We start from the raw sequence: 23,100 nt of genomic DNA, 5'->3' as shown, positions 1-23,100 counted from the left end.
AGGTCAAAACGCACAGAGGTGTAGTGTGCCAAGGCAATTTGATCGCATGGGCGTAGCTTCGTTTCCTGGAGGGCTACGACGAGCGGACGGTGCAAGCGGAGCAGCAACTTCAAGTCCTCTCGGTTGGAGCGAATGCTGCGAATATTCCAGTGAATAAGTGCCATCGTAAGAAAAGGAAGATGAGAGAAGTGGTCACCTCGAAGGCCGCTTAGGGCCTGGCTTCGAGCGAGCACTGCTGCCGCTATCAGTAGGCGGACAGTCATCGTCCATAGGGTCTATAGGGTCATCGGCCATCTCGGGAGGATGGCCGGGAGGGGGAGCTTCCTCCGCCAGTGAACGGCCAGATGTACGGCTACCAGCGGTGCGGCCAGGCGAAACGGATGACGGCCTGGGGCGGCAACCGCTGGGTGGCGCAGGAGAAGAAATGCGCCGTGGCGGGGAAGGAGAACTGTGCTTCCTATGCGCCTTTTTGGAAGGACGTGTAGTGGAAGTACCGGCCGAAGGCTGGGAGGTCGAGGTACGGAGGAAGTCTGCACGGGATGGTTCCTTCTTGAAGGCCCGTGCATCTGACTTCGATGCCTTCGTCTTAGCAGAAGCTGAGGAAGGTGCTCGTGTCTGTGGGGTGATGGGAGGAAGAGGAGACGTCGACCGCGCGATCTTAGCACTGGCCGAACGGACGACCGTGGTGCTGAAGGTCAGATCGCATGTCTGGGTTGCTACCTCCCGGGTAGTCCGAGGAGAGGCGAGGACAGTACTGTATTTCCCCGCTGGGAGCAGCGTGGGCTTCCTACTAGCCAATAGCTTGCGAGCAGCCGAGGTGGACACTTTCTCTTTGACCCGAATTTCTTGGATACAGCGTTCTTCCTTATAGACAGGACAGTCGCGGGAGGAGGCGGCATGGTCACCTTGACAGTTCACACAACGAGGAGACGGAGGTGGACAGTCACCCTCATGGGCATCCCTGCCACAAGTGACACATTTAGCCGCATTGGAACAAGACTGTCGAGTGTGATTGAAACGCTGACACTGGTAGCAGCGCGTAGGTGTCGGGACATAGGGGCGAACAGAAATAACCTCGTAGCCCGCCTTGATGCGCGATGGCAGCTTAACACTATCGAAGGTCAAGAAAATTGTCCGGGTCGGTACAAGGTCATCGTTGACCTTTTTCATGACCCTATGGACAGCCGTCACGCCCTGCTTAGCGAGGAATGATTGAAGCTCCTCGTCAGTCAATCCGTCGAGAGAGCTAGTATAGACTACACCTCGAGACGAATTCAAAGTTCGGTGGGCCTCCACCCGGACAGGGAACGTGTACAGGAGGGTGGCCCGAAGCAGTTTTTGTGCCTGAAAGGCACTCTCAGTTTCTAGTAATAAGGTGCCGTTACGCAACCTGGTACAAGATTTGACAGATCCGGCTATGGCATCTACGCCCTTCTGAATAACGAAAGGGTTGACAGAGGAATAATCCTTTCCGTCCTCAGACCGAGAAACTACGAGGAACTGTGGGGCAGGCGGTAGTACTTTTGTCACTGTTGGCTGGTCACGTTTCCGTTTTTGGGTCGAAGTCGAAAGAGATGGAGTAGAATCCATTGCGGAGGAATCCCCCATGATTGCCAGCGTCTCCGATGGCGCGCTCCTTCCTTGTGGGGACCCTCTCAGAGGGCACTCCCGCCTTAGGTGAATGTTTACACCTCAGGTCACACCTCCCGAGAAACAGACGGAGGGACCAATCGGCATGGTCAGAAGGTATCAGCTCAGGCAATCACCCCTCCCCGGGCCTGGCCTTTACCAGGGGGTACGCGCGTGCCTTACATGTCTACCCAGGGCGGGGACTTACGCGTTACCCCGTCACCGGCTACGCGTGCGAACGCGTGGGTCGGCCTTCAGGCACGCACAGGGAGGAAGGAAGAAGAGGAAAAAGAAGAGAGAGAGGGAGAAAGAGGACAGACTGTCTCAAACGCCAAGGCGGAGACCAGAGAAGGCAAGGAGAAGAAGGCAATGAGAAAGCAAGGAGAAGAAGGCAATGAGAAGGCAAGGAGAAGAAGGCAATGAGAAGGCAAGGAGAAAAAGGCAATGAGAAGGCAAGGAGGAGTCAAGGGAAAGAGTAAGGAAGACAGTGAGGTGGAGAAGAGCAAAGAAAGGAACCAACAAAAGGAAGGAAGAAACGAGAAGTGAAAAACCAAAAAGACCACGATGATAGGTCGTGGAACCGTCCGTCTCCGGACGCAGGCGCTAACTACCCCCGTGAGGGGGATGGACTCCTTTTAGTCGCCTCTTACGACAGGCAGGAATACCGCGGGCCTATTCTAATCCCCGGACCCGCAGGGGGGACGTGTACTCTGTGTAGAATCGAATTGGTATCCCGTCAGGTCCAGTGGACTTTCCTCTGTTGAGTGACTCCAGTTGCTTTTCTATTCCTTGGACACTTATTTCAATGCCAGCCATTTTTTCATTTGTGCGAGGATTTATGGAAGGAACTGCAGTGCGGTCTTCCTCTGTGAAACAGCTTTGGAAAAAGGTGTTTAGTATTTCAGCTTTACGCGTGTCATCCCCTGTTTCAATGCCATCATCATCCCAGAGTGTCTGGATATGCTGTTTCGAGCCACTTACTGATTTAACGTAAGACCAGAACTTCCTAGGATTTTCTGTCAAGTCGATACATAGAATTTTACTTTCGAATTCACTGAATGCTTCACGCACAGCCCTCCTTACGCTAACTTCGACATCATTTAGCTTCTGTTTGTCTGAGAGGTTTTGGCTGCGTTTAAACTTGCAGTGAAGCTCTCTTTGCTTTCGCAGTAGTTTCCTAACTTTGTTGTTGAACCACGGTGGGTTTTTCCCGTCCCTCACAGTTTTACTCGGCACGTACCTGTCTAAAACGCATTTTACGATTGCCTTAAACTTTTTCCATAAACACTCAACATTGTCAGTGTCATAACAGAAATTTTCGTTTTGATCTGTTAGGTAGTCTGAAATCTGCCTCCTATTACTCTTGCTCAACAGATAAACCTTCCTCCCTTTTTTTATATTCCTATTTACTTCCATATTCAGGGATGCTGCAACATCCTTATGATCATTGATTCCCTGTTCTGCACTTACAGAGTCGAAAAGTTCAGGTCTGTTTGTTATCAGTAGGTCCAAGATGTTATCTCCACGAGTCGGTTCTCTGTTTAATTGCTCGAGGTAATTTTCGGATAGTGCACTCAGTATAATGTCACTCGATGCTCTGTCCCTACCAGCTGTCCTAAACATCTGAGTGTCCCAGTCTATAGCTGGTAAATTGAAATCTCCACCTAAGACTATAACATGCTGAGGAAATTTATGTGAAATGTATTCCAGTTGTTCTGCCACTAATGCTGCCGAGTCGGGAGGTTGGTAAAAGAAGCCAATTATTAACCTAGCTCGGTTGTTGAGAATAACCTCCACCCTTAATAATTCACAGAAACTATCCACTTCTATTTCACAACAGGATAAACTACTACTAACAGCGACAAACACGCCACCACCAGTTGCATGCAATCTATCCTTTCTAAAAATTTCGGCAAAATTTATCTCTGGCTTCAGCCAGCTTTCTGTACCTGTAACGATTTCAGCTTTGGTGCTTTCTATCAACGCTTGAAGTTCTGATACTTTACTAATGCAGCTTCGACAGTTTACAATTACAATACCAATTTCTGCTTGGTTCCCGCATGTCCTGACTTTGCCCCGCACCCTTTGAGGCTGTTGCCCTTTCTGTACTTGCCCGAGGCCATCTAACCTAAAAAACCGCCCAGTCCATGCCACACAGCCCCTGCTACCCGTGTAGCCGACTGCTGGGTGTAGTGGACTCCTGACCTATCCAGCGGAACCCGAAACCCCACCACCCTGTGGCCCAAGTCGAGAAATCTGCAGCCCACATGGTCGCAGAACCATCTCGGCCTCTGATTCAGACCTTCTACTCAGCTCTGTACCAAAGGTCCGCAGTCAGTCCTGTCGATGATGCTGCAGATGCTGAAGCTCTGCTTTCATCCCGCTAGCGAGACTGGCAGTCTTCACCAAATCAGAGAGCTGCCAGAAGCCAGAGAGGATTCCTCCGATCCATAGCGACACACATCATTGGTGCCAACATGAGCGACCACCTGCAGATGGGTGCACCCTGTACCCTTCATGGCATCCGGAAGGACCCTTTCCACATCTGGAATGACTCCCCCCAGTATGCACACGGAGTGTACATTGGTTTTCTTCCCCTGCCTTGCAGCTATATCCCTAAGGGGCCCCATTAAGCGCCTGACGTTGGAGCTCCCAACTACCAGTAAGCCCACCCTCTGCGACCGCCCGGATCTTGCAGACTGAGGGGCAACCTCTGGAACAGACGACCTCCCACTCTCCCACAGGTGAGGGGTCAGCCTCAATGTGGGCAGTATCCCGGGCAGCCACAGCCGTAGACCGATCAGGGGATGCACGGAACGAGCTGGCCGTCTCCGACAAACCCCCGTCCGGACCCCCACGGTGATGCCTATTGGCAAGCTGTGTGACCGAAGCCAACACTGCCTCAAGCTGGGAGCAAAGGGATGCCAACTCAGCCTGCATCAGAACACAGCAGTCGCAGTATCTGTCCGTGCTAAATACTGTTGTGCAAAGAGCATCTGAACTAATCTACAGAGAACACAAACAATTCGACACAAAATTTAAACGATTATTAAAATACAAGATTGCCTAGTAAATGCAGTAATGCTGCTGCTTGCGAACTGCTGATACACTGCTCGGCGGCAAAAGGAGACTACGCGATTTTACACTATTCAGGTACTAAAATGTGATGCTACAACTCCCAAATACTATAATACGCCCGAAATTTATGAATTAAACAATGCAAGTACCCAAAAACACGCAAAGAAATTAAGAATTAAACTATGTAACAAATAAGTGAGCTAAGAGTATATGACTTGCTGCTGGCAGCTGCTTACCCAATGGCGGCATGGAGCAAACAATCAATGAAAAATGCCTAACAATAATCTAACAGATTAAGAGCACATTACTTCTAAATCTTAAACTGCTTGAAACATTTTTGTGCTCCAAAAGACAAATGCACACCATATTTTTTTGCAGTGGATTTTGGTTCTGCTAATACATTATATCAGTCTACATATTTGTTGAGAAATTACACCATCAATCACTGGGAAATGATTTAACCCTTTAATCTCTTATCATTACAAGGAACCAGCCTTGGACAACTGCAGTTTCAGATTTTTTTGTGTGGCCCAGGTAAAGGCCTGTCCAATTCAGGCCTTTTGCCAGTAAAGCTTCAGCAATTTCCAATCAAAATTTCATCCACTCCTTAATAATCTTAATTAATAAAATGTCTGCTAAATTCTGTTTTCTTGTGGCTATTCTGTATTTCATCCAGATTTTCAGTGTAGCAAAGTTGAAGAAGTGGAGAATGATGTTAAAAGTCAAATTCTTTGTCCTACACTAGATGCAGTAGAAACCTATTTGTTGACGACAGATGTTCTCTCCACACAATGACTGGTTACATACACTTACAAAAGAGAGAACATGGTATTTCTTCCCCTTACTGAACCAGTGCTGTATCTTGATTTCTGGGTGAATTACAAAACACACAGATGCTATTAAAAAGCAATTACTATCTTTCCATCGTACTAAAAATAACTGCATCACTTCGAGCAATTTATATCAGTTCTCCTCTTTTTATTTTGAAATACCACAGAAGTTTACTACTCCTAAACTATTTGTTATAAATCTTCCCTTTCCATGATGTTCCGTGTGAACTACTTTCTCCAACAAGGGAATTACAATGAAACACCTTCCCAGCTCTGTACCTTCCAGATTTGTTGAAGCACCTTAGCATTTTCTTTTAAATCCATTACAAGACCCAAAGTTGATGCAATCATAGTTCCCACCACCAAACCCACAGGCCTAGATTTATGTTTGACAAACTGTTTCAAATTACTCTTTCCTGAAAAAGGAATCATCTGTTCATCAATGGAACGGGATTTCTAATTTCCAGGAAGATTGATAGAAACAGTCCTCACAGTGGCAATATTAAATTGAACTTTCCATAGCTTCTTTATTTTCAGTTCTTCACTCACTATGTTAGTATCCCAAGGTCAAAATTATTTCTAAAAAAAGAAAAGCACTGTAACAAGACACAATGCTGGATATCACTGAGAGATTAAATCCTTGCTGCGACTACATTAAAATTCTAGGATACTGGACCTCACCCATTACTACTTAAATCAAGCTCAGCACCATTTGTAAGTAGTGATTTACCACTTTCTGCTATTGAATACATGATTGTGAATTCTGATGGAGAAGTAAAGAAATCTTAGAGAAATACTGAGTCCAGCACTGCAAAATGCTTTTAAGTAAAAAAAAAAAAAAAAAATTTGGTTCCCTATGTGTCAATGAAAATAATAAATTTTTGAAAATAATGTACGGAATTAGGCCAGGAAGGTTACAGGAGTGAAGGATGTGCTGTAAGGATAGCTCCCATCTGCGCAGCTCAGAGAAGCTGACAGTGATGGGGAGGATCCAGATGGCATGGGTTGTGAAGCAGCCACTGAAATCTCGCATGTTCTGCTCTGCTACGTGTTGTGCCACTGGGTGGTCCATCTTGTTTTGGCAACGGTTTGGCTGTGGCCATTCATTGTAGCTGACACCTGGTCGGTTGCCAGCCTCTGATGGGGTAGGATAAGCCTGTGACAGGACATGAGTAGGTTGTGCTGGGTGGGTGGACTGGGCAGGTCTTGCACCCGAGTCTTCGACAAGGCAGGGGTCTGGGGGTGGGAGTGGCATAGGGGTGGATTAGGACGTTGGGGACACAGCACATAAAACAGATGGGCTACTCCACAACTGCAATGAGTATTGTATACACTATTATATTGTATTGCTACAGATCAGTAATGTAAGATCAAACTTAAAAGAATGTAATTCATTTGTCTTAACAGATCTGAAGACGTTCAATATTTGAACGAAACTGATAATCATTACAAAGACAAATGCAATAAAATATTACAATAATTATTCAGTTGTCTTAGATTAATCGCCACTTGGCAACATGTCAAGATTTAGAATTTGGTATCTCAGTTTATGAACTTTTTTAAATCGGCATGTGTGCGCATGTACCTCCCCCTTGCACCCCCCCCCCCCCCCCCAATACACACACACACACACACACACACACACACACACACACACACACACGCACGCACAACCACAGCTATGTTGCCCCAGCAATGCAGCCTAGCTGAGATGACAGGTAGAGTTGGGTGAAGCGGGTGAGCTGAACAAGAACCCGGAGAGGGGAAAATAGTGGCAAAGGGAAGAGAGAGAGGCCACTGCTGGCATGAGCATCCAGCTGGCGGCTGACACACACCCACTGAAGTCACTCATACGACTCTCAGTGGCACGCTCTGCCGCTTACCAGCCATGCTAGCCTATGCAACAGTTTGACACTGACCATTCATCTGGGTAGACAGCTTGTTAGTAGCCATGCTCACCTACAGGTGAGTTTCTGCAGAAATTCCAGTTGGGTTGGTAAGTGATATGGCCATTTTAACAGTTGGTCCTCCATCTGCTGGGATATGATCTGCCTATGACAAGCCTCTTAATAAATATTGTGGAAAGTTATCATAGAATGTAAATACTTTAGAATTAAAGGAGACCACTTACAGAAAAGAAGAAGCGTCAAGCTGCCGACAGGCACACAGAAAAGGAGGAAAACTTGCTACTTGTCAGAGTTATACTTCAACGAGCTAGAATAAAATACACAAACACACCACACTCTTACACGTGCCTATGCCCCTACGGTGTGCCAGATCGAGTGACAGTGCTAATGCTATTTTGCAGTAGGTGGAGGTAGTGGTGGGAGGGGGGGTAGAGGGAGAAGGAGGCAAGAGGCAGGGAGAGAGACTGGGGATGGGTGGTTAATGGCCTGGAAAAAGGTCGGTTTCCCAGTTAGGACTGTGGAAGGGAGCAGTGTCGGGTATGTGGGCTGACACAATTGTAGCGACCAAAGTGGCACATGCTAAAAGCGATGTGGGGATGTGAGCTATTCGGTGAGTGGTCTTCCTTAATCCTAAAGTGTTACGGCTCTTAATAAGATGTGCTGGGAGATTCTATGGGACAAACTTGCACCTGGGACTCTTACACAAGTATGAAACTTGTGTAAATGTCTTGAAAGAAGCAGCAGTGATGAATTCCCTTACAAAACACTTGCGTGAACTATACCATATCAAGATACATCCATACTATCAGTAGCTCATGAAGAGCCACACAGTAATGCTCCTCACAGTTCACATCTGGAAATGGAAGGGAATGAAGCCTCAATGTACGGTGTAATGTCCGCAGTTTACAGCAGCTCCAGTAATGTGGCGTGGGCAGAGTGCTTTAGCAGATGTGACGCTACTGGAGGTGGTATGATCTTCCTTCCACGAATCATTGAAATGATTTACCCAGCCAGTTACCGTGGACCTACAGTTTAATAATGACCTCACAGCACAGTGCAAATTGGTATTTTCCGCAAATACAAAAATTTGCCGAAAGTGGATAAAGCAATTAGGAACATAAAAAGTCCCAGCACCGGCTGTGGATTGAGTTCCCAATTGGATTTGTAGCCTAAGTGTAAATTGACAGAGTATCCACGAATTCCAAAGCATTATTCCACTGTTTTGCATATAGTGTAACAAAAACATGGTCTATAAACTGAAGAGAAATGTTTCCTTACCATTCTTAATGTTTGGAAATTTCCGCCTAAAGAGTCCTCTGACAGATGCTAACTCAGGTAGGATACTCGGATGAGCAACTGCGTACTTGAAATCTTGCATGGACAAATTACCATTCTGCAAATCACAATAAGAATATCATCTCTGAGTGGTCTTTGAAACTAGACAACATACATTATACAAATTACATAACATTCAGTAAGTGTTATTTGAACTTCTGTAAAAGAAATACTACTCTGTTTCTTCCACAATGGCTCTTACAGGGCTACCATCTCAGATATAACATCTGACCAATTAATTGTGATTAGGACAATATTTTATTAAGGTTATTTAACTGACAAATCAAGCCATGGTACAACATACTTTGAATATAGGTATTTCTATTTACAGTGAGGTTTCAGTTGCCCGAGACTGCAGTTGTGTGCATGAGTTGCGTTTGTGTGTGTGTGTGTGTGTGTGTGTGTGTGTGTGTGTGTCAATCAGACAGGCCAAAGAATTGTTGGTACTGAACCACTTTTTATACTTCAGTGATGCCCATCATTTGGGGTACATAGCAAACAGCCACCAAAATGTTATGTATGTGGTACATGTTTGAAAATATAAAATAATAGGATGGACAGAAAATCTACTCACCACCAAATGGTGGCTGGATGGGGGATTGTGATTGTGGAAATATATAAGGTTTCATAGCAAGTGTCTCCTTCTACCAGGGGAAGGAAGAGATATGACAGAAAAGGACTGGCGTGGTTTAGGAAATGGGAAGAGTTACAGAAAACTAGAAAAGTCACCCTGAAACCCAAGTCAAGGGAGACTTACTGGACACGATGAGAAGGAAATGGTGACTGTTGGTACCTGCATCAGATGAAATTTGAAAACCTGAGAAGTTAAAGATGGAAAATAGGATAATAAGTGAGACAGGGATAGCTGGAAAAAAAGACAGGTTGGAAAACAAAACAGTAAAATGGAACAAAGAAAAGGGACAGTTATTGAAAATAAATGCTGAGACAAGTGAAATTAACACCGCTAGAGGTAAGCAGGTGACAAGACCCAAGCACATATTGTAAAGCTAGTTCCTACCTGTTATGTTCTGAGAAACTGGTGCCTGGAGGCAGAATTCAGATGGGTAGTCATACCAATATAGAACACCTGACATTGTTTGCATAACGTCTGGTACACAAGATGAGTCGTTTCACGGATGGCTCTCCCTGTTCTGCTAATTACAGCTGGTGGTAGGAGAGTACATCATGCAAGTTTTTCAGTAGGGATGGTCACAGTGGAAAAAGCCCGAAAGTAGGCAACGAGGGAAGAAAGAATGTAGAGTCTTATCAGGATACTGCAGAGACTGAACAAATATGTATGCATCAAATGCCAAGGCTGTAGGAGGAGGAAAGCAGGGTGGCATCTGACAAAATGTTAAGTACTGTAGGTTTAATGTGAGGACAAGTGTGGAGCTGACCCTCAATGAAGATGAAGTCAACATCAAGGAAAGTGGCATGAGATTTAGAATATGACTATGTGAAATTTAATTGGAAGAAAGTACTTACAGATACCAAAAATTTTCAAAAGGTCACCATTGCCATGAATCCATATGGCAGAGAGGCATCAATGTATCTAAACTGGACCAGGAGATGAAGGCTTATGGATCCCAGAAAGGCCTCCTCCAAGCGATCCATGAAAGGGCCAGCATTAGGAGGAGCCATCCTGATTCCATACCCCTGATCAAAGCTAAAGTCTTACAGTATGGATACTCCTCAGTGGAAATCAGTTAGAGTAATTTAAGACAAATGTTTTTAAAAATAGTTCACAGGAGATGAAACGGGATGAAATTTACAATGAGCCGAATGCTAACATTTAATTTAATCTAGTCGATGGTAAATTTATATCATCATTTGAAAATAGCTTTCTACAAAAGCTAAGCAGAAAGGACAATAAACAGCCTTGAAAAAACCATTGATCACTGGAAGGATTAAATTATCTTGGGAAAGGAAAAGTGGAACATATCTGTTGATAAGAACAAGTAGGATCCTGCAGTAGTTGCACACTACAGAAACTACTCAAAATTACTAAAAAAGATTATTAAAAATCAAGGAACATCCACATAATGTCAAAAATCTGTAATTCTGACAACAGACTTAAGGCTATGTGGTATTAGTAAAATGAGAGACGGGACAACCATCTGCATAACAGGATAATATTACTATTAAACTGAATGGAAGGGCTATAAATGATGAGTCGCAGCTAGCAAATGTATTTAAAAATCTTTTCTTAAATATGGTAGAAAGCATAGGGACGAAGAGATCAAGAGAAAAATCACAGCAGTATGCTGAAAATGTAACTTTCATGAAATTCAATCATATGAATGTATCAACAGCTTCTCCTTTTGAAATTAAGAAAATTATACATTCTCCAAAAATAAAACATCATTTGGTTTTGATGGTGTTTGCAATAGAGTACTAAAAATCTGTTCCCATATAATAAGCCCAGTCTTACCTGAAATATGTAACTTCAGGCATTTTTCCAGAGAGACTGAAAGAAGCTGTTGTTAAAGCCCACTTCAAGCAAGGTGATGTGAGAGGTGTCCATAACTACTGACCTGTTTCACTGCTAACATTACCTAGCAAAATTTTTGAGAAGGTGATGTATTCTAGAGAACTATATCACCTTAGCACACAAATGAACTTCTAAAGGAATATATGACTGAATCCTATGTTGGAATGTGGTAATTTAATAGCATCAAAACTTTAAATACCAGTCGGAAATAGTTCCAGATAACTTTCTACCCTACAAGAGGTTAAATAAATCTATGAATTTTCTTCATTTGCACATAGCTGTGTAAACACACATGAAAAACACAACTTCAGTGTTGTTTTGATTTTCAGAAAAATAATTTAAACAGAAAATAGGTGGCAAATAACCTGTATATCTGTGATGAGCTCCATTCCACCAGCCACTGTTGCTCCGGCTTCAAGGGCAATCTTTTGTTCTTCTTGTGTCTTTGCAAAAACTATGACAGATCTGTCTTCGCCATGTTCAAATGGATGTGGAATACCAGCAACTCTGGTAAAGTTATCAACAAATTTTGTCTGAAAAATACAATTTATAAATTACAGCATGAATAAAATAGTGCTGGAATCTAAAGTAAATAGTTACCAAACCAAGAGCAGAAATTAAGAGTGAACATTTTAAAGTTGCAAATAATAACATAATAATTAGCAACAAATCTATATGAAAAGTGTTTGTGTGTTCTTCGCTCATAACATACAAAATATGCTACCATGAAACAATTGAACAGGCAATTACTGCAATGACTTTACATTTAGGAATAATAATTGTGTCAAACAAATAAGTATTTCTTTAGAATACCACCAGTAACCTGCCCCTCCCCGTCAATTCTTTAAAGAATCAAACTCTCCAGTGTAAGACAGTTTTGGCTGATTACTTTACAAATGAGTTAATGTGTTAAACAGTTGCAGTTAAACATGTTAATTGTGTTTGGCCAAGAATTCAGCATGTGGCCCATGCTGTGGCACGAGTGTCATAGTGTTCAGCTTTGCTGGCACATTTTCCTAACTGCCACGCCATGCTGTCACAGCATGAGGTGTGGGGAAACTGTGAACGTGCCAGATATAAATGGCGATGACACAGCACTGCGTATGACTTGGTTTTATTTTTCACATTTCTCAACAATCAGATCAAAAACAAAACCAATTTTCAGTATAACTGAATTACATTTAGCGCACTGATGACCTATAATTTTTATCTGGTACAAACTGTCAGTATACAGACACACACACACACAGACAGTTTCACATATTTTCACATGCAGGCTCCCATGTAATAGTGATTTATTTAGTTTCATAATTGAAAGAACATCATCCATACATGTATTGGTCGAAATATTGTAGCACTTTTGCAACCTCATTATGCAGACATTGAAAGTGCCTGAGAAGAGCGGTATAGAACATCTTGCAATGTCATTATGACCAGTGTGCATTGAAGCTCACTTAAAATGCAAGTTCTGCATTCTATTCCAGATGTTCTAATTTTTGTTCATGCACTCCTTTTTCCTCGATAAATTGAAGAACTCCTAGTTTTAAATCAAAAAATCATTCCAGGCATACCCCTTGACTTAATCAACTTATTTTGCAGTAACATATAAAATCTCATGGAGACCTTGCATATTACTGCAAAACTAGTTGGTTAAGTCAAGGGGCATGCCTGCAATGACTTTTTGATTTACAACTGTTCCACATTGTTGCAGCTGATACCCTGTGTGCGACTTCAGAAATTTTACTTTGCATACCACTAATTTTTTTCACATGCTCCATGCCTGAAAATTTAGCACAAAGTGCTTTTGATGTAGAGAACAACAAATTTCATTTGTCGATCTTTGGAAATTTTTTTCCTTTACTGGCAACTCAATCTTTAAATTCTTTCTGCATGGTGCTGCACTGTCATTTCATAGCAAATCTGAATTACCCATTGCTTATATGAGTGCAGAATATACGTCGAGAAATGTCATACCTCTCTTCTGTCACTTTTGTGGTGAAAGATGCTAGTCTACTTATTTTTGTGCAAACAGCCACTGGACTTGTGAATGTCCTTCATATCACTAACAAAAACCGAAAGGTAAACAGCACTAACACCACGAGGCTGCTGAACTGAAGACATTTGTGCTGTCCGAAAAATGCAACACCGTAATACTAAATGAAATGTTGTGCTGTACCAGGTACTTAAGGGAACAAACAAGCAAAGCCGAGACAGACTGTACCTTGGCCCACTTGCGACCCACAGACCCTGCATGCGTGCACTTTGGCATGCCGTGGCTGGCCCTGATGTAAACCTTTATGGATGAAGACATAAAACCGTAGTTATGTTGGTTTTTATAAGTTTCAGATTATTTGATCAAAGAATACCAAAAAAGTCAAAACTGATTATAGGTCTTAAGACAGGCACCTAAATTACCCAGAATAGTACTCGACTACTGTTAAATCTGTAGTGTAACATTATACCTCTTAATGAGTTGATGATAGCATTTTAAATTTGTAATTTGGTCAATAACTATATGAAATTGTGAAAATCAAATTTTTGTTGCTCCTGGAAGCCATTAGATTGGCAACTTGCAACTGGGACTGTGTGACCATAGCTATCTAGTAATACGGATGACATACAAAGTGTTCAGGTGTTAGCAGTATTGCTCCGAGAAGCATCAATGGCAATAATACTGACCCTTACAAATATTATTTGCATGTTACAAACGTTTGCAATATCTCACACTGAGCTGAAATATGAAATACTTTCTCAGTGAAATTATGGCTATTTACATAGTTGGTTTCACAGTAATCTATACTTACATTTAAATTTAGTAATTGGGCCTGTGGAGTAGGAGTTGTCAAACAAAAATGTTTTCAATTTCCTTCTACAACTATTTCACTCTTTATCAACACCGGCCAAGACACACTCAGGAGGCCACTTTTGACCTCTTCAAACTGCTGCTGCATAGGATGGGTGGCCGCGCATGGCAGACAAACGGCATGCTTATCTGCTAAGGAAAGCAGCACGCCAGTCTGACAGCAGTAGTTCGGCAGCTTCTGCATAGGGACTCTCAATTGGGCTAGTGTAAAAGGCGCTAGTGGCCAAACGTATTCTACAATGGTAAATTGTATTAAGATGGCATAAGATGGACAGACTTGCAGATCAATAAAGAACATGTAAGTCGTGTTCTGAACAGACAAAGGATCGGTGCAAACAGATGAGGGTGGTCCAATCCACTACCTAGGAAGTACCACTTAGAACACGTAGCTCATTGAGGGACTGAGTACAGCGTGTGGCCAGGTAAGACAAGAATGTTTTCTACCAAGCTTAATCCCCAGGAATTTCGTAGTTTCAATGAATGGAAGAACAACAGGACCAAGAAGTAAAGATGGTGTAAGAAACCCACTGCACTGCCACCACACAAATGGTTTTGTCAGTGGAAAAGTGCAAGTCAATGTCAACGCTCCAAAAGTAAAGACGATCGAGACAGTGCTGAAGATGCCGCTTAAGGAGACAAGTCCATGGAGAACTGCAATAGTTCGCAAAGTCATTCATGAAAATGGAGCTGGAGACAGACCATAATAACGTTTAAAGGCAACAGCAAACAGGACGACGCTCAGGACGGAACCTTGAGACACTCCATTCTCCTGGATAAAGGTGTCTGACAAGGCCAAACCCATACATACTTTGAAAACTTGGTCTTCTAAAAATTGCTGAAGTAAATGGGGTAGGCAGCCTGCGAGATCATCGGTCCCTTACACAAGGGAAAGAAAAGAAAGGAGACATGCAGCACAATAACAGGAGAAAGGAGTAACCAGAAGAACAACAGAAGGACAACAAACACTACTATGAACAAAACAGGAAAAGAAAACTACAGAGAGAAGCAAGAAACAGGTAGAAGGGGTAAAAACAAGAGAGCAGTGACCGTGGCTGGCCGACCACGAGAACAAAAAGGAAAAGCCAGCCACTCTGTGACACATTATAACATCCACCCTAAAAGCATTAGAGTGGAGAATAAAAGGGGAGAAAGGACATGTGCTAAAACTTATAAAGAATGATAACACAGCATGTTGTTATCAATGGAGAGACGTCTACAGACGTTAAAGTAACCTCTGGCGTGCCACAGGGGAGTGTTATGGGACCATTGCTTTTCACAATATATATAAATGACTTAGTAGATAGTGTCGGAAGTTCCATGCGGCTTTTCGCGGATGATACTGTAGTATACAGAGAAGTTGCTGCATTAGAAAATTGTAGCGAAATACAGGAAGATCTGCAGCGGATAGGCACTTGGTGCAGGGAGTGGCAACTGACCCTTAACATAGACAAATGTAATGTATTGCGAATACATAGAATGAAGGATCCTTTATTGTATGATTATATGATAGCGGAACAAACACTGGTAGCAGTTACTTCTGTAAAATATCTGGGAGTATGCGTACGGAACGATTTGAAGTGGAATGATCATATAAAACTAATTGTTGGTAAGGCGGGTACCAGGTTGAGATTCATTGGGAGAGTGCTTAGAAAATGTAGTCCATCAACAAAGGAGGTGGCTTACAAAACACTCGTTCGACCTATACTTGAGTATTGCTCATCAGTGTGGGATCCGTACCAGGTCGGGTTGACGGAGGAGATAGAGAAGATCCAAAGAAGAGCGGCGCGTTTCGTCACTGGGTTATTTGGTAACCGTGATAGCGTTACGGAGATGTATAATAAACTCAAGTGGCAGACTCTGCAAGAGAGGCGCTCTGCATCGCGGTGTAGCTTGCTCGCCAGGTTTCGAGAGGGTGCGTTTCTGGATGAGGTATCGAATATATTGCTTCCCCCTACTTATACTTCCCGAGGAGATCACGAATGTAAAATTAGAGAGATTAGAGCGCGCACGGAGGCTTTCAGACAGTCGTTCTTCCCGAGAACCATACGCGACTGGAACAGGAAAGGGAGGTAATGACAGTGGCACGTAAAGTGCCCTCCGCCACACACCGTTGGGTGGCTTGCGGAGTATCAATGTAGATGTAGATGTAGATAAAACCCACTGTCACATATAAAAAGTAAAACTAAATTAGCCGATAAGGCGTTGCCAGCTAAAATTAATGGCAACGAGTCCAGTAACTGAAGAGTCCATTCCAGAGCAGCCAAAGGAGGACAGCTCACCAAGATCCAAGATATGGGCCACTGTCAGCCGGGCGCCGCACCGATACTGAGGTGGGTCATTATGCCGCAGGAGGTAGCCGTGGGTCACCCAAGCATGGCCAATGCAGAGCTGGAAGAGAACCACAGAGTCCCTGTGAGAGGCCCGCATGGAGGACTGCCACACATTCTTAGTCTCCTTAATGGCACACAATTGTTGTGCGTGCTGAGGTTATGCGATTTCGTCTCCCAAACCCGCAAAATGTTGTGGCGTAGTACTGAACACAGGTCACTTGCAGAGAAGCCGATCTCCATAACCAGTTTCCGCGTAGCATGTTTGGCCAGCCTGTCAGCAAGTTCGTTGCTTGGGATTCTGACGTGACTTGGGGTCCAGACAAACACACTGAACAACTGGACTGTTCCAGGGCCTGAATAGTCACTACCAAAGGATGACGAGGGTAGAACTGGTTGATAGCTTGTAGACTGCTCAAGGAGTCAGTACACAGAAGAAATGACTCCCCAGGGCATGAATAGATGTGCTCAAGAGCACGAGATATAGCCACCAGCTCAGTAGTGGAAACACTGCAGCCATTGAACAAGGAATGCTGTTCAATATGTCCTTCACGGACATACGCGAAGCCGATGTGAGCATCAGCCATAAAGCCGTCGGTGTAAACCACTTCGTGGCCTCGGTAAATGTCAAGAATCGAGAGGAAGTGGCAGCAGAGAGTCGCGGTGTTAACTGAGTCCTTAGTGCCACGTGAAAGGTCCAGTCCAAGCTGTGGCCTAGGTGTACACCATGGAGGTGTACGTGAATGGACCTCAAGTATAGGTGGTAAAGGCAAGGACTCCAGTTCAGAAAGAAGGGATCGGACACGAACTGCAATTGGAAGCCATGACCTGGGCTGCAAATGCAGGAGATGAACCGCCGTGGGTGGGAAAAGGAGACGGTGATTCGGATGCGCAGGAGAACTACGAACGTGTGCAATGTAACTGGCCAGCAGTTGTGCACGTGTAACCTGCAATGGACTCTGCCCTCTCCACAAGGACGCTGGTCACCAGACTCGTCCTAAAAGCTCCTGTCACTAGGCGAACGATACAGTGGTGCACTAGGTCGAGTGAACGCAACGCTGAGGGTGTCGCCAAACCATAAACCAGACTCCCACAGTCAAGGTGGGATAGAACAAGGGCTCTGGACAGCTGCAGCAGTGTAGAGCGATTTGCACCGCAGTTGGTGTTGCTCAGGCAGTGGAGGGCACTGAGATGCTGCCAGCACTTCCACTTCAGCTGACAACGATGAGAAAGCCACGTCAATCAGGCGTCGAAAACCAGTCCTAAGAATCGATATGTCTCCACTACGAGTGGACCATCATAAGGTAAAGTTCTGGATGAACGGTACGATGCCAACAGAAGTGCATAACACATGACTTTGCAGTCGAAAACTGGAAACCATGGGATAGAGCCCATGACGGCACCTTGTGGATGGCTCCCTGTAGATGCCACTCCGCAACGCCAGTACTGGTGGAGCAGTACGAAATACAGAAGTCGTCTTCATACACAGAAGGTGGGATGGGTGGCCCTACAGCTGCTCCTGGAGCATTAATGGCCACTAAAAACAGAGAGACACTCAAAACAGAGCCCTGCGGGACCCCTTTCTCCTGGATATGAGGGGGGACTATGGCAGGCACCAACGTGGACATGGAAAGTACAAAGCAACAGGAAATTTTGGATAAAAATCGGGAGCGGGCCTTGGAGACTCCACTCATATAATGTAGCAAGGATATGATGTCTGTTGGGATGGCAGACTCGAGGGATACAAGATTATCAGTGGTAGAGCGACCCTAGCGGAAGCCACCCTGACATGGAGCCAGCAGGCCACGTGACTCCAGGACCCAACCCAACTGTTGACTCACCATACATTCCAGCAGCTTACAAAGAACATTGGTGAGGCTGTTGGGCCAATAGCTATCCACATCAAGCGGCGTTTTACCAGATTTGAGCACCAGAATGATGGTGCTCTCCCACCATTGCGATGGAAAGAGGCCATCACACCATATCTGATTGAAGATGACGAGGAGATGTCACTTGTAGTCAGATGAGAGATGTTTAATCATTTGGCTGTGGATCCCATCTGGCTGTGTCGAGGCAATGAGCAAGGGCACTGAGGAGCTCCCACTCTGTAAATGGAGTGTTATAGGATTCACTGTGGCGTGTAGTAAACGAGAGTACTTCCTCTTACAGCCACTGTTTGAGAGTGGGAAAGGCTGGGAGGTAATTATTCAACACAGAGGCTCGAGCATAGCGCTCAGCAAACTGCTCGGCAATCACGTTTGCATCGGTTTATAACACGCCATGTATGTTAATACCAGGAACACCTATTGGGGTCTGGTACCTGAAAACATGTTTGATCTTTGCCCAGACTTGGGAAGGTAATGGATGGCACCCAGTGGTCGAGGCATACTGCTTCAGCAACTTCCACTGACCACCAAGGGACTGCCTTTCACTGGGGGCACCCTAAAGAGTGAGGGATCGTGCTTTCTGCCACAGAAACAATTGTAGTAGTCACCTGATCAACCACCACATCAATGTTCCTGTGTGGGGGAGATTCAATGGTGACAGCAGAGTTTCCCAGTCCACCTTGTTTAAAGCCCACCTGGTCAGGTGTCCGTGGGCTTAATGCTGGGGCAGTGACAGGAAGATGGGAAGTGGTCACTACCACACAGGTCATCATGTGCTCTTCAGTGGATAGATGGGAGAAGTCCTGGGCTGCAAATTCATAAATCAATGGCCGAGTAACTACCATGAGCCAAACTGAAATGTGTGGCGGCCACAGTATTTAAAGGGCAGAGGTCAACCTGAGACAGTAAAGTTTAGACATCTCTGCCTCAGCCAGTAAGCACAGTGCCACCCCACAAGGGGTTATGGGTGTTAAAATCTCCCAAAAGTAGGAAAGGTTTAGGGAGTTGGTCAATCAGTTCAGTTAATACAATCAGAGATACTGCACCATCTGGAGGAAGATATACATCGCAGAAAGTTATTTCCTGTGTCGTCCTTATTCTGACAGCCACAGCTTCAAGAGGGGTTTGAAGGGGCACAGTGTTACGACAGACTGAGTTTAGGAAATAAACCGAAACTCCACATGACACTCTATTATAGTCGCTACAGTTCCTGTAGTATCACTTATAGCCATGGAGGGCAGGGGTCTGCATTGCCGGGAACCAGGTTTCCTGGAGCGCAATGCAGAAAGCAGGTGTAAAGCTTAACAGTTGCTGTAGCTCAACCAGGTGGTGGAAAAAACTGCCACAATTCCACTGGAGGGTGACATCATCATGAGACTGGGAAGGCACGGAACATTCAATGAGGCAGTTTATGCCTCAGGGTCACCTACTGCCACTGAATTTTTGCCTGAGCAATATCCATTGTGTCTGATGGTCCGGCAGATATAGGTCCTCAGCGGATGCCAGAATCTCCACCTCACCTGCAGATGCAGAGCTTGTAGGTAGCAGAGGTGTGGGTGCCACCGCAATTCCCTTTGTCTTGGGGACCTTCTTTTCGGATTTCCCTTGCTGCTCCTTTGGTTTCCCTGGCTGGGAGGACTTCACTGATTCAGTCTTCGAGACTGAGGATGAGCATTAAAACCTACGACCAGCTGCTTTTGGGCTCTTCAGCAACTGGCAGGTGTCATCTTTCCCACTAGCAGAAACCTGGGAAGGGAGTGACCCAAGGGACCCCTTCCTCGCGAGAGGAGCTGAAGAAGACTTACGCTTCTCTGGCTGTTGCTCCTGAAGTAGGTGGTGTGTGAGCAACAGGGAGGTGAGTGCTCCCCACTGTCAAGGGGGCAGGTGTAATCTTCTGGTTCTGAGAGGTGGCAGGAATGCGAGGAACTGATGGGGTGACAACTGTTCTTGTTGCGGCGGTGTAAGAGGAGGTCATAGCCACAGGATGTATGTGCTCAATTTTGTCTTAGCTTCCATGATTTTCCTCTATTTCTGTGAAATCCTGCAGTCTGGCGAGCTAGTTGAATGATGCTCTCCGCAGTTGACACAGATTGGAGGCAGGGCACATGGAGTATTGGGATGTGATGGATGTCCACAATCTCGACATGTGACACTGGAAGTACAGTGGAAAGACATATGGTTGAACCTGCAGTACTTAAAGCACAGCATTGGGGGAGGGATATATGGCTTGACGTCACAGCAGTAGATCATCATCTTGACCTTCTCGGGCAATGTGTCACCCTTGAAGGCCAATATGAAGACACAGGTGGCAACCTGATTATCCTTCGGACCTCAATGGACGTGCCGGACAAAATGAACACCTCGCCGCTGTAAATTGGCGTGCAGCTCGTCGTAAGACTGCAAAAGAAGGTCCCTGTGGAATATAAGACCCTAGACCATATTAAAGCTCTTACGGGGTGTGACGGAAACAGAAACATCTCCCAACTTGTCACAAGCTAGTAATGCTCGTGACTGGGCAGAGGATGCTGTTTTTATCAAGACTGACCCAGAGTGCATTTTGGACAAGCCCTCCACCTCCTCAAACTTGTCCTCCAAATGCTCCACAAAAAACTGAGGCTTCATGGACATACGAGGTATCGGGGCGAGTAAGGTTCACTACCATCCTTAGCCTGGCATCCTCCCATAGCGTGTCCTGGGAGGGGAACAATTTGGGGTCATATTTCTTAACATTGAAGTTAGACTGCCCGCTTAGAGATTGCTGGTGGTGGAACACGAGCAAGAGATGACGTACTACGTTTCATGGCGTGTCATCCGCCCTGATGCCACCCACTCAGACAAGAGACCCTCCGCATGGGTGCCACCCAGCATTAGCAGGGCCACTTGGCAGGATCCCTGTGTTGTTACGGGGCTACAACCAACAGGGTACATGGCGATCCCACCACAATGGACAGGCTACCATGCCGGATATGAGGTGTTAAGAAGTTCATGGTCGTCATTGACGCAGAAAGCGACACTGCAAGGTGCATGGTGAAAAACGCACCCAAGGAGGTGTCCTTGCCCAAGAGATGGAGAGTGAGCGTGACTGCAATGTGACAACGAGAAAACGGGCTAAAGATCTCAAAGTACAATGGACACGATGCACCATGTAAGGCACCCTTCCCCAATTGGCTCGCTCTTTGGCAAAATTTAGAAAGATGGAGGTCAAACCCGACAGAGGACCAAGGCTGAAATATGTGAGACTCCTTTTAGTCACCTCTTACGACAGGCAGGAATACCTCAGGCCTATTCTAACTTCCGGACCCGCAGGGGGTCTAGAACTCCTGACAGAGGGATCAATTGGCAATTTGGAAAGGTAACAGCTCAGGCAATCACCCTTCCAAGGGCCTGGCCTGTACCAGGGGGTATAGGTGAACCCTACCTGTTGATCCGGGGCTGGGAATTATGCGTTACCAAATCACCTGTTACATGTCAAATGTAGGGGCAGCCTTCAGGAGTGCACAGGGAGAAAGAAGAACCAGAGGAACCTGAAATGCCGAAGCAGAGGAAGGTTAGGAGAAGGATTACAAAGAAAGAAAGAAAGAAAAAACAGATGATGGGTTGTTCTGATGTGAGGCTGTTAAAACCTCAGAACACATTCCCAAAAATATTGTAGACATGATCCCCAGGGGACAGAAAACGAATATCAGAATACAAACTGCAGCATGGAAAGGAAAGAAGAACATAAACGATTAAATAAGGGCATTCCATCAGGAAATGGTGGACAGTTAAAAGTTGGGCGCAACATGCACAAAGTGTTGGGAAGCATCACTTAACAAATGGTGATGGCTAAAAGGACAGTGCCCAATATGCAGCCTAGTTAAAATGACCTCCTCGGAGTGAGAGGAGGTCGTCCAAGCCACTGGGAGAGCCTTAATATCCTGGAGCTTGTTCTCATGAAGGGAGGACCAATTGTGATGCCAAAGTAACACCACTGCTGACAGACGGCAACTCAGGGATCAGAGGGAATGTAAGAACCAGCGGGCTGAGGTACGAAGTCTGCAGCCTTGGCAGCAGCCTCATTTCCTGTCAGACCGATGCGACCAGGAACCCACATAAACAGCACTGTGGTTCCATAAGAGTGAGCAAGTGACAGCTTTCCTGGACCTGTTGCACTAGGGGATTGACACTGTGCAGCACACAGAGGCTCTGAAGGGTGCCGAGAGTCTGAGCAGATGACAAAATAGAAAAACCTGTGTCACCGCTGTATGTACTATGTGGCCTGATACAGGGCGAAGTGCTCTGATGTAAATACTGAGCAGTGTTCTGATAGCCGATAAAAAAAATGTTGGTGCGAATGATGAAGGCACACCTGACACAATGGTCAGTCTGAGAGCCATCAGTGTATACAAAGGTACTATTGCGAAGATCATGAAACTGAAGGCGACTGAGCTAGGATGGTGTAGTGTCCTTAGGAAGTGAATGAAGGCACAGGTGAACACAGGCTGCTGCACAAAGCCAAGGTAGTGAAGGGTTTACATCCACCGGGACAGTTGCAGGTAGCGTGAGGTTAATCTGCAAGAGCAAGAACCGAAAGCGAACTCCAGGAGGTGACAGAGAAGACCGACACACCCCATACTGTTGATCAAAGGACAAATTGAAGGAGGCGGCATAGAATGGGTGGCCATGCATGGCACAGAAACGGCACGTATATCTAGTAGTGTGGCAGCTTCTGCAAACAGACTCTCAATCGAGGTTGTGTAAAATGTGCCAGTGAC

The 23,100-nt window shown here is 45.2% G+C and overlaps 1 protein-coding gene across 1 annotated transcript in view; it reads right to left on the bottom strand.

Moving 5' to 3' along the window:
- The window catches only part of LOC124619323 (39S ribosomal protein L1, mitochondrial), a 58,779-nt gene that overhangs the window by 27,977 nt on the left and 7,702 nt on the right, over positions 1-23,100 (bottom strand). Inside the window, exons 4-5 of the mRNA XM_047145632.1 lie at positions 11,636-11,803; positions 8,723-8,837 (exon numbers count right to left, since the gene is read on the bottom strand). Of these exons, the coding sequence (XP_047001588.1) occupies positions 8,723-8,837; positions 11,636-11,803 (283 nt within the window). The remainder of the gene's footprint in view (positions 1-8,722; positions 8,838-11,635; positions 11,804-23,100) is intronic.

The sequence above is a fragment of the Schistocerca americana genome, chromosome 6 (assembly GCF_021461395.2).
Source record: "Schistocerca americana isolate TAMUIC-IGC-003095 chromosome 6, iqSchAmer2.1, whole genome shotgun sequence".
In the NCBI taxonomy this organism is placed as follows: domain Eukaryota; kingdom Metazoa; phylum Arthropoda; class Insecta; order Orthoptera; family Acrididae; genus Schistocerca; species Schistocerca americana.
This window is presented reverse-complemented; position numbering and strand designations above follow the sequence as displayed.